Source organism: Phyllostomus hastatus, unplaced genomic scaffold (assembly GCF_019186645.2).
Source record: "Phyllostomus hastatus isolate PE091 unplaced genomic scaffold, TTU_PhHast_1.1 phas_contig_283, whole genome shotgun sequence".
Lineage (NCBI taxonomy): Eukaryota > Metazoa > Chordata > Mammalia > Chiroptera > Phyllostomidae > Phyllostomus > Phyllostomus hastatus.
The window spans coordinates 13,205,209-13,218,107 of record NW_025333833.1 but is presented as its reverse complement, the minus strand read 5'-3'; the positions used below and the strand labels follow the sequence as shown (position 1 = coordinate 13,218,107).

General features: G+C 41.2%; 1 protein-coding gene across 1 annotated transcript in view; it reads right to left on the bottom strand.

Moving 5' to 3' along the window:
• Positions 1 to 12,899, bottom strand: part of HMCN1 (hemicentin 1) — a 397,440-nt gene that overhangs the window by 228,056 nt on the left and 156,485 nt on the right. The window contains exons 7-9 of the mRNA XM_045838584.1: positions 5,438 to 5,558; positions 4,242 to 4,505; positions 2,878 to 3,022 (exon numbers count right to left, since the gene is read on the bottom strand). Of these exons, the coding sequence (XP_045694540.1) occupies positions 2,878 to 3,022; positions 4,242 to 4,505; positions 5,438 to 5,558 (530 nt within the window). The remainder of the gene's footprint in view (positions 1 to 2,877; positions 3,023 to 4,241; positions 4,506 to 5,437; positions 5,559 to 12,899) is intronic.

Here is a 12,899-nt window from a genome sequence, read left to right as displayed (position 1 = left end):
GAAGAGAACGTTAAGGCACAGGTTCCTGTTATCAGAAAAGTCAGAAACGAAACAATACCGATGTTCCATAGACCTTAGTAACTGGGAAAATTCAGTTAATGCCATTGCCTTTCAACTGTGTATGCACCAGGTGCCCGTGGTCCTTGTCGTCACATTCAGAAGAAAATGGAAGGGGACTGGACTCTGGGCTGTACTGATCACCTGACCTAGATCTTGGATGCTTAATGGCAGTACACCAAGTCCAATGTCACTGCCTGGAGGCACTGGCAAGTTCCAGAAAGGCAGACATTCAAACTGGGTGCTTCTGCTGTGCCCTTAGCAGCGCCCCCTTCAGAGCCGAATACACAGGGTCCGGCACAAATAACACTCCTTGTTATTACAAACTCTTTTATTACAAAATCATAAGCATGCAGTTCTGTAACATAACAATATCACCCTCGAGCACACCACGTGACATTTCAGGTGACATGTTCCAATGGCTGCCCACCTCGTGCGAGACATTCCCGGACCCCACCCACCACACTCAATGGTGTTCCTTCTGCTGGACCCGGTATGTCAGGATTCATCAAAAGCCTTACACGTGGGAAATTAGAACAGAAAGTGACAATTCTTCTAACCCCAACCCTCTCCTTTTCAAAAAGAGGAAGTTGAGATCCAGAAAGAAAAAGTAATTCGTTCAAAGGCACATAAAGGCAACCAGTGTACAGATTGCTCGAAGAATGTTCTTTATAGTTGTCCCAGGTTCTCTCATTTATGAACTATTACATGAAAATAATTCTCTCCTTCATGCAGCCTTCTCAGCTGACAATAAGACAATATGGCCACAATAAAAAGTTTTGCAGGGATGGCCTTGGAATAGGGGAGAGAACATGTCAAATGAAAATGTGTTTTGTTGTTAATGCAAACTATTTATCTTACATCCCCCCAGTGAGCATAGTGATTCACATGACAAAGATTCAGTCATCTGTCTCAAGTTATTAGGAAATTTAGTTCAGAGATGTGTGAGCGAATCAGGATTTGAGTATCAATCTATCATCACCCATGCCTAAATCTGTCTTCTGCCTCTCACATCCCCAAACCCCCCAGTGTAAGTCAGCAAGGCATGCCACATCTCTGCATCACAGGGCTGGAAAAATGAGAGAATGCATTCTTGTGGCTTACCTCCCAGAAACTGCATGGAATTAATGAATTAATGTTTATAAAGAATCTCGTGTCTTTGAAAAATGTTACTATTTAAACATAAAGCAGAATGTTTTGACTTCATCAGTCAGGTATGTGGCTTCAGCATTTGATACCCTGGTCAGTTAGGTTTGATTTATAGTTATTAAATATGCAGCTAAGTAAATCATCAAGATATACTACGTGAGAAAAAAGTGGCAGGAAATAATGCAGTTAAGTCTTTAAATAGTGGAAAAATGTATAAATTTATAAGGTGCATTCCTGCCATAGTTTTCACTTACAATGACCACCCCACAAAGACACTGTATAAACTAAGACTGTCAAATATTTAACAACTTAGGGGAGTTATTTATATTCATTTTGAATTAACAGTATAAAAGTTTTGTACTATAATTCCTAGAGTTTTTTTCAAAATGTAGTTGGTTTCACAGTGAGTTAAAAAAAAATGAACGTTTTCCAGAGTATCCCCTAATTTTCAAGGTCTACTTCATTTTTATTAGATGACTTATATTTGTCTTAAAAAGTTCCCCATTGTCACAAGGACAGTCGGTGCCCTGTACCTGGCCCACTGCCCGTGTTATACAGGGTGGGGCAAACGTAGGCTTATGGTTGTTGGAATGGAAAATAATACAATAAAAAAATATATAATGATAGAATAATAAACTCTGTTTCCCACACTCACAATCGTGGGCAAGAGCGGTTGCCCAGCCCGCACGCCGTGGGCACACGGGCCGGAGCTCCATCTGACTCCCCACCCCGGCGCACGCCACTCCCCCCTGCCCTCGCCCTCACCTGCCTTCACCTGGCTCTCGGGGCTCCAGCCACTCCGCTGCCTTCCCGCCCTTCTCCCCACACGCCCTGTGCGCTTGCCGGCCCTAGTGCCTGCACGCTCTTTCCTGACGTCTGCGCCACCATCTCCCTCACCAGGTACAGGCCTCTGCACAAAAGATGCCCCTTCTCCTGAATTTTAAAATGACAACTTGACCCAAACCACATGCACCCCACCTACCGGCGCTGCTCGCCCTGATTAGCCTGCTCCGCATTTCGCCTGAACCCTGACCAGATTTACTTATCGTAACACTGGAATCTGACTCGGAGACGTGTTCGCCCGAAAGCCAGCTGAGCTTAAGCTTCCAGGCCTCGCATCAGTGAGGACCCTTCCACGGCTCAGTACCTAACTCTGCGTTCGTACTTTTGTATTCCTTGACTTCACAAGGGACCCTCCAACTGCATAAAATTCAGATTCTAGTGTTTATTATATTAAAATATTATATGTATCATCTTTCTGTCTTCCTTCATCACAGCTCAAGCCGCACAAGGCACAGACCTGTGCCTGTTTTGTCCACTGCTCCATTGCAAGGCTATAGAGCAGATAAATACGAATTTCTAATAAAAAGCACATTATAGTAAGTGTCTTCTACAAATCAGTATTGTCTGTATTAAAATTTTTTATTTATTGATTTTGGAGTGAGAGGGAGGGAGTGTAGGAGGGAGGGAGGGAGGGAGGGACATCGATCTGTTGTTCCACTTATTTTTTCACTCACTGGTTGGTTCTTATGTGTGCCCAGCTAAGGATCAAACCTGCAACCTTGGCGTATCAGGACCACGCTCTAACCAACTGAGCGACCTGGCCAGGGCCCAGATTATTTGTATGTAGAAGTTTAATGCTATAAATTATTAATAGAAACATGTACCCACTTCAGATACTGGTCTACTCCAAGCAAGATTCCATTTCTGACAAAGCTCAAGGTAAAGGGCAGAAGACTTTCCACAGAGCAGGGAATTCGGCCCGGCTGAAGGTAGTAGCCCGGGGTCTTCGTGGCCATTGTAACTTTGGGAGCATCTGGGGGAAAAGAACAAGCATGAGAAGGGTACAGTGATACTGGGAACTTCCTTCCTCTTATGCCGTTCAACAGCTTCATTCTTAAATGCTTCTGGTAAGTCTTCTGTATTCCAGTTAATCTAAATCACTAAAATCACTTTAGTTATGTTTCTTTGCTCAAAGCTTATTCATTTCAACGTCTGCATGAACCCTGTACTAAAGTATTCACTGAACCGAAGACTCCTTGATTTTTCAATGTGACATTATTTTCATCCTACCAAGATAGAAATAGAAGCTATCAAATGAGTCACAATATATCACCAACCGTAGAAAAGTTTGTTTATAAAAATGTAAATATATGAAAAGAACCTACATTTCAGAACTGAATTCATAGGGTGATTATTTTTCTGAAAAGAATGGAAACATTTACCCTTAAGAATCTAATAGATTTTAATATTCAAACCAGGGGCTGAGACGACTAACTTTGGATACTGTGAATGAGGGAACATTGATGTTGGTTCCATTCTACAACCTTAAATGATGGCCATAAAGTTTTTCCTGAATTTCCCAAATCCCAGCCTTATGCATACGTGTTATCCCTCCATCCAATACTACAATATCAGAAACAATCCCATATCTTTGTCTATAGTTCTAGGGTTTTGGTCAGAGTTTAGTCACCACCTTGAAGAAACAGCTCAAGTATAGACAAACTGAAAAGCTACCTGATGCCTACAAATAATCTCTAAGCTGCGATACCATCTCTAGCCAAGAGCAAACAATAAGTAACCAGTTTATTAATTAACTAACCAACCAACTTACCAAATAGAGGCAGAATCATCATCAATTGTTTGCAATGAACTACTGTCAACAAAGTAGAAGGTTTCTGACAATTGTACATAAACAGTTCATCTAGCCAGTTTAGACAGCTTATTCAAACATGGAACACAAATGCCGGGCTTTGGAGGCAGAGTAAGAGCACCCGAATTTCCCAGTTTGACTTCTTACACTGATTGACAGAAGACAAATGTCTAGATCTATAATCAGTGAGACTTAGCATGTAACTTGGGATGTGCTCGTTTAGAGTTAAGAAAAGTTACATAACCTATGTGTAAATGCCCATCAATTTGGTAACCCACTAACAATGTGAGGATATTATTTTTAACTTAATTCTTTATCTACAGGACCACACCCTCCTCCATTAAGCTATCAGTGCTGTAGTGTGAATAAAATGATGTCTCACCTGGGACAATACTAGAAAAGGAGACACTGGATACTCTCTGGAAGAGATAACCATCCTTATCGTAACCTGCTACTTTGAGGAAAAAAGCTTCATTTGGTGGTATGAAGTCAGAAATATTCCATATGCCGTAAGGTTTTCGATCCGGGTCATATTTAACAGGAATAGTCTTAAGAGAACTGCCTGAGATGCTCAGAAGTTCAAGACGATCTACTCTAGCGGGGACGGAAATTCCAGAAGTATTCAGAAGCACATAGGTAGGTATTCCTACAAGAGAAAGACTTGGTTATTATTTACACATACTGAGGTTTGATATCAAGTAAGTTTTGGCATTACAACAACAGATGAGTAGTATCAGAAGTATGACTACTACAGAACGCCCTACAAATTGTGGCGCAGTTGCAGAATCTTTTCTACATAAAAGATAGGTGATTTGTGATAAAAGAAACTTAGAAAATCTTAAGTGATTATTTTTGTAGTCTTTTAACTATGTTTATGTAGAAAAATTAGACTTGTGAATATTGTTATATGATGTTTGATTACAGGAGTATTTTTAAAGTTCACTATTTGTATCCGTCCAGTAACTGCAGCAATAAAAATAAATTAACAACCACCAGAAAAAGAAACTTAAAGAGTCATAGTAGGACTAAGCTCTTTTTATAGCTCTGATACTACAAATAATCATGCGCAAGGAAGAGGGAGAACAAATTTTAAAAACTAGCAATAATTTCACCTGTGAACATATAATGATACATAATATCTTTAACTCTTTAGCCATATATACACGCACACACAATATACCTTTTCACTTTGACAAGACTTTACAGATGTTAGCGAGGGCAAGTCTTGAGATCTAGGTCAGTAGTTTTCCAAGTTTACTAAGTGCAGGAATGCCCAGGGCAACTCCCTGAAGTGCCTATTCCCAGACCCCACCTCCTGTGGGTCTAATGCAGGCAATCTGGGGCAGGCAGGGCCCAGGACTCTTAATTTCTGACCATCTCCCCGAGTGATTCTAGTCTCGCTGGTCTTGGGACTACACGTTGAAAAGCAGTGACTGGGCCGAGAGTGCCATCATGTTTAAAGATGCTCTATTTCCCAATTTTATTGACTAGAACAGAATCATAAAATCACAGACATTCTGAGAAATAGTTTCATTTGGACATCTAGCACACCAACTTAAGTAATATGCACATACAAACCTTGCACTGGTCTGCTGCCTGTTTTTTTGAAGTCCAGGGTGGGCTTTCGGGAAAAACCAGCTCGGAAATCAATGGTGCTGAGGCCGGTGATGCGAACAGAGTGCCTTCCGCTGCTGGAAGTCTGAAAATGTTTAAGGACAAACCCCATCAGGAGCTGATCCAGGATGCTGGCCACACCGATCACCAGCATGCGAGACCATGGGGGGTTTATTAAGATCAATGTCCAATAAGTGAGACTTTGATTTGAGTATTCTGAACTTAACTATGATTCCATATCTTACATGCATGTTTTATAACACATATTCCAGGGGACTGCTCTAAAATACAATTCAGGCCCTGACCTAATTGTATGGTGTGGCTCAGTGGGCTGGGCATCCTCCCACAAAGTGAAAGGTTGGCAGTTCGATTCCCAGGCAGGGAACATGCTTGGATTGTAGGTTCGGTCCCCGGTTGGGGAGTGTATATGAGACAACCGATCGATGTTTCTCTCTCTCATCACTGTTTTTCTCCATCTTTTTCTCCCTCCCTTCTTGCCTCTCTAAAAATAAATGAATAAAACCTTTTTTAAAAATACAATTCAGTAACATATTGCATACCCAATGGTAAATGATACAGGTGTTTAGTCACTAGCCAGTGAATGCAAAGTCAGTCTGTAAAAGCCCTCTGGGGACATGGATTTTAGTTTCGTTCACTGAGGTCACAGGGTGGATAGATGATCAGCAAATATTGAGGAAATGAATTAGTGAGGAAATATTCTCCCCTAAACACTATTCGGGTTCCATGAAGAAAGCTATTTCCTCTCCCTGTGCCTCTGAGAAGATACAGCCAGGACAAGCGTGGGAGGTGACAGTGAGGCAAACCTCGGTGACCAGCACAATTGGCCCAGCAGAGTCCCAGCCAAGGCACTCGGTGCTTCAGACACAGGTATGCGTGAGACGTGGCCCTCACCCTCTAAGAGCTCGTGGCTAGTGAGGGAGACAGATGGGTGAATGGGAACCTTTAGTATGATGTAGTGGACAGAAGAGGGGCTACATACTAAACCTGACAAGCTCAGAGGAGGGGGTGGCCTTACAAACTCCGACACCCAAAGTAACCACATAGGATGGTCTGAATTAACACTTTCTAATTAAGCGCAGGTCATGGCTGGTAGTCAGGTCCCAGGGTGATATTTTTCCCTAACAAAGGGCAATCTTCACTGTAACGGAGCCTGGTTTTTGTCTTTGTGGTTGCTTTTTCATTTTGTTTTGTTTTGTTGTGTTTTATTTGAATATAACATAACATACCTGATGACATACCTTTGGAATATCAAAGTAATTTCCTTCACCCCTTCAAAGCACAACCACCAGAGCAGAGACCACAAATCCCCTCATTGTTATTATTATGTCAATTGTTGACTGTTAATTATCCGTTACCCACAAATATAAAGAAGTATGTGTCTATCCGATTTACTTTTTATCCAGTCCCAGAGATTCCAACTCCACCCGGCTTTGCTTTCTCCTGCCTCCCGAATCTATCACCTGCGGACTTCACGTAACCCGGGTACGGATCCTCCTTTGATGGTAATGCATGAAATAAGGTGCGTATCTGCCGTTCACTGGAACTTTTTCTCAATCCATTGAGATTTCACTTCCTGGCAATTGGCATTAGTTTGCCTCAAATAAACTCATAAAAATTCTTACAGATTTGGACATTTCTTATGTTGACAATGTTGTGATAGAAATATATAACACATACACAGATATACATAAAAGGCACAGAGACTAGCCTATTGTTCAGCTTCAACCTCTAGAGCAGATGGTGGCTGGTCTAAATGGTGAATGACACCTAAGGACCGAAGTGACTCATGTGCATAAATAATAAACAGTGTTAGGGCCACGGGATAAAACAGTAATGCTACCATTTATTCCTCATGTTCTTTATGCCCAGATGCATTAAATACACTGGCTTATTTAATCCTCATTGCAATTCTCTCAGATGGATATCATTCTTATCCCCACTGCACAGGTAAGGAGGTCACCGAGATATTGTCTGAAAAGAAAATAACTACAGGACAGCACCATTTAAGCAGCAGCAGAAGACGGGACTGAGAGAAAAGCATTCACATGATAACAGCAGGGCACCAAATACATATCCGAGTGTCGATACCTATGTAGGCATCAGAGCAATGACAGAATGCCAGCCACACAGTAGTCCCTAAATCCCCGTGGCTTCTTACTATTTGGCAGTGAGGAGAGGAAGGGGGAAGAGACGTGCCTGCGTTGCTACCAAATTGATTCCTCATGGAGCAGAACCTGCAAGCACTCAAAGAGAAGTCGAATGACGTAAAGAAAGAAAATACACGCGTCTTCATTATATCGGTGCTGTTGCATTCCTAACCTAAAGGATGCTGCTAACTCCTACGGCTCGGTTTCACAAGGGTTACAAAGGGTTGTGTGTGTAAGCGGAGGGGTCTCGATAGTGCCACTTACTTCCTTGTTTCTAAAGGAAAATGTATTAGAAGTTTTACAGAATAGACACAAAAAAGGAAACGAAGGACTGTGATCTTATTTAATATAGGGGATTTCCTTTAGAGTTATAAAAAAAACCCTCTCTAATTTCAGCTGTTTTCGACAATGTGCAGCTTCATTGAAGACACTATATTGCCGACTGATTTCACGGAGGACAAATGGCCCGTATTGTGATGAGTTGCTTCCGATCTGCATACTGACATCATGTACCGCCATCAGTAGCCTTGCTGCTCAGAGAGTCACCTACGCTGAAGCGGCTGATGAGGCTACGAGGACAAATGCGGCACCATTTGTCAAAGGACTGCTATTAAGTGTTCGTTGTCTGCCACATGTCCCGTGTGCACAGCAACTGACCACGAGTCCATGTGGGAGAAGGGGTGCTTATTATCTAAGTGAGAAGATTAAACATCATCCAGGTGTTTGAAAACAAGTTATCCTGTGTTGCTAAATGATACATTAAAATAAAACTGAGTTGATGATAAGGAGCCCCTTATAATCTCTACCAAATTATCGTAAAACAAATTAATTTTCATCCTTCAAATACCATACTAACAAAGTATGTGGAAATAAGAACACAGGTTAACTATTCTCCGAGCAATGCTAAGAACATGAAAGATAGTAAGTCCAAAATTTTTGTTACATGCATGTAAACAGTAGGAATGTCTGCACAGAAGTTCAGAGTAGATAAATAAAAGGTGTTTCCAAGTGAGTTGTTTTTTTATGCACAACTATATCCAACCCTGGAGTAATCAGGATAACGGGAGGGGAGCAAAGGACATCACAAATAAACTAAAATTATGTTTTAAAAATATAATAAAAAGAAAAAATGAACTAAGTTAAAAATGACCTCTGATATCCATGCATGCAATTAACATTTTTAATCATTCTCTTAAAATATTGCAATGATACTAGGACAATGTTTTAGGAATATAAAACATCACATCAAATTTCTTGGTGAAAACTGCCAATACTTTATTATTTTAGTCTTTTTTTAAGTAAGCTATTATTTCATTCTGTTTCTTAGTTGATCTCCCTTTTTCAAGTTTTAGTGTAATAGGAACATAAAGGTTTCACATATAATGGTGGTAAGACAAGCCAGTAAATGAAAAAAGGAGAAAGAAGTTCTAACATACGCAAAACACATTCTGTACATCAGGCTAAATCTTTGACATAAATGATCTCCTCTAATCTTCAAAACAAGGCCCTGTGAGATGGTATTATCATCTTCCTCACTTCACAGCTCATGGAGGTTGAGTCGCTGGCTTAAATCACAGGAGCGCAGGCGGCAGAGCCCAGTGTGAACTCAGTGGGGTTCCAGAAACCAGCCCGGGCAGCTACTGCCTGCCTTTCAGGGGATTATCTCAATAGACTGGGTTGCGCTGGTTTCAGTTAAGGCTGAAATACGCTGAAGTGCTCTACATGGTAGAACATAATATAAAACTGCTGAAACAATCCTGGAGTGAGAAGCAAAGTGAAATGGGGAAGGAGGAAGATGGGGTCAAGGAGAGAGCAGAAGGGCCCAAGGTGCTTTGAAGACATGTCCCAGACCTACAGGAAAATCTACTACTGTCACAAAATGATGGCTGTTAGTGGATTTCCTGCTCACCTTTTGAAGAGGCAGAGCTGTGCCGTGCATCAAAGTATGAAAGGTTATAATCAACACACAAATGATTAGGAGGCAAGGACACGACAGGAAAATAAGCTTCCAGGAAGCTCCAGAAATGCTGGGAGAAGGCTTTGGAATCTAACATGTGATGGACACAGCGGGGATGGGAGAGCACTGAATGATAGGTAGGTCTTGGAGGAACAGAGAGAATTCAGCTAATTCTGTAACTGGGTCAAGCAGAGAGGACGTCCCACTGCATATTTCTTTCTCCCTCTTCCCTTCCAAATGATTTTAGCCATCTTAGTAGCATGTGTCTATACATGCAATAAAATTAGTAAGACCAAAATTGCTGACTTACTGATTTTTTTTAAATCCTCAGCCAAGGATATTTTTATTGATTTTAGAGAGAGAGAAGGGGAGAGAAAGTAAGTGAAAGAGAAACATCAGTCAATTGCCTTCTGTACACAGCCCAATGGGGGATCAAACCTGCAACCTTTAGGCATATGGGACAATGCTCCAACCAACTGAGCCACCTGGCCAGGACTCATTTAATTTTTTTATTTGGTCTTTAACCTGTAGGCTACCATAAAATTAGAATTTGGCTCCAAAAAGCATCTTTCCAGCACAGAACTTCTTGAAGTGTCACTCCTGAACAGAGCCAGCCTAACCTCATGGCTTCTGTCATGTTTTGAAGAAGAGAGATACCTAGGATCAGCCTAGTGACTCCGAGCATAACAGGACATCCTCTAGGAACTAGACCCTGGACAGGGTTTGTACGGGCTGGAAATTCTGGGAGTTGTATTTCAAACAACATATTTATTCACACAATTTTCAGAAGTTCACAATGAGCTACGTGACTTCTCTGAGTGAGATGCCATGTCGGTCGAGCGTGGAAGGGCCCGAGTCAGAATCACACAGGCTGCTGCAACGTGAGCAAAACAGAGGCAAACATGACGTTGTACTAGACACCTTCTACCAGCCTAAAACTATAATCATGTCACCTTCATTCACAAAGCAATAATGGGAAAGGGGCAGAGGGGACCAGAGTCCAGATTTCTGAATCGGAGTGAATGAGGGATCAGGGCAGGCTGAAGGCCCAAGGAGCCAAGCACCATGGAGAGCTCCAGGGAAAATCAGTGGCTCCTCCTGATGCCTTCCTGGTCAGCTCCATTGCAGCTGGATCTACTTCTGAGTTTATGGGTGACAAGCTATTCAATACCTCTCTATACCAAAAGTCCCTGAAGGCAACAGTGATGTCATGTTCATCACCTACAAAATAGTACTCAATAGGCACTGAACACATGCAGGTTTAATAAACATTAAAGTCATCCCAACGCCTAATGGTGTTTTTCCTGAGATTCTCCTAGGACCAGCTAATGTCAGACTCATTGAGAATTCTTTGAATTTTTCTAGAAGCATTAGGCTAAGCATGATCACCCATAACCTCATAAAATCCTATTATATCCAAAAACTATTTTATAGCACCATAATGAAAAACTGAGGTTCAAAAAATGATTACTTGCCTAGGCTTATACTGCATGTTAAATTGCAGTTATTCCAAGTTCAATACTCTTTCTATAGTACCTAAGTCTATGCATCACATTTTAGGATAGTGCAGTCTCTGGGCTGACTCGGACCTTACGGCATAGAGGACAATGACGCACTCCAACTATTCATTTGCCATTCTACACACACTTTCATTTAGGAGGAGTCAGGTTAGCGAGTGTTACCAAACTGCTCTTCGAAAAAGGAAAGCCCTAATTTTTAGCACTTTCCAATTTCTGTGGTGTAAATGCTACTGCCATGGCTGATTTCAAGCTCCCAACACAATATCACTGACACAGAAACGGGGAGAGAAAGGGCGTGATCGACTCTCCATGAGTCGACGTCAGAGGCTATTAAGCCATGACAATAGTTCGGGCCAATGTGATAGGAAGGGAATGAGAAGGCGTGTCTGTCACTCTCAGAAATGTCTATCTCACCCTCGAAGTAACACAAATTCCTTCTCTTTTTGAAACTCAAGTACACTCTCCAGTCTCCACCTCACTAAAGTAACCAAAGAACCTGCATGTTGTACATTATGATGGTGCCTCCATCACCCGGGGCTCCTGAGTGATTGTGTGAAGTCGGATGCCATGGCAACCCCCGGGGACCTGGACCATGAGTGAGGAATCAGCTTTCCTGTACTGAGCCAGTGGGCGTTCCTCCTAGCACCAAATGTGAAGTCTGCCCTTTTATAAATTCAGCTGAAATGTGATTAACAGAGCTGGCTTTCGTTTCTCCGAAAGAGTTTCAGTGTTTCATGAAATAACAAATAAGCCCAAATTTAAAAAGAAAAAAAATAATGTGTATCCACATTAATAGAAAGTGTAGATACAATTTACACGTATTCAAGAAGCATAATTTAATTAATTCCTGCATCTGAAACATTTAAGTACTTTACCAAATTTAATTTAACTATGACAATTTTAAGTAGGTATTTAATTTCTACCCATTTGTCTCAGACATAGAGATGTTAGGTAATTTCCTCAAGGTCAAAAAGATATTAAGTCATGGATATTGAATTACATTAGATGCCCAGCTCCTTTCCAAGTATTTGTTCTTAAATGACATACCAGTCTTTACAAATTAAAGAATACGATGGTTTCAATCAAACGTTTAATGAGAATTTACTCAGGCTGGGCATCGTGCCAGACACAAAGACATAATAATGCCAGACAGATTTAAATACTCTAATTTTATTAGGCATTTTATGTTCACGGAAATGTGATAAATGTGCCCAAAGCACAGAATAAACTCTACTGAAATATACATACGTACACACATACACATTTATGTACAGACAAGTGTACAGATACACTTTTATTAGATAAGGAAACATTCCATTTGGTTCACACTCTGACAATGGCAGACCAAAACAACTGGGACATTTTCCAGGAAAAAAAAATATAAAACATTCCATTGACCCCATTGAATTCAGGCTGCACCTAATCCAGTTAAATACCACACCTGGGCTAGTCTTCGGGCTTATTCACAAGAGTCACCAGGTGAGAATAAGAGGCCGGCATAATATTCTTCTTGTGTGGTCCTTTGTAGACTGGAGGTTTATTTAATTATGATTCCTGAACAAGCTCCTGCCACTTGAGCGTGGTTTCTAAAATATCCTTATCCTCAGAAAATGCATTAGTAGGCTCTGGCAACCACCACAGCTATCCGAAACCCAAATATTTCTGCTAGTCTCCGAATCTCAATATAATCATGTGGTTGCCTACACTCCCTTCTCTCCTTGGGAGATTATCTAAGGACAGTTTATCCAAATTTACTTAATGGAAAGATCCCCCAGGGGATG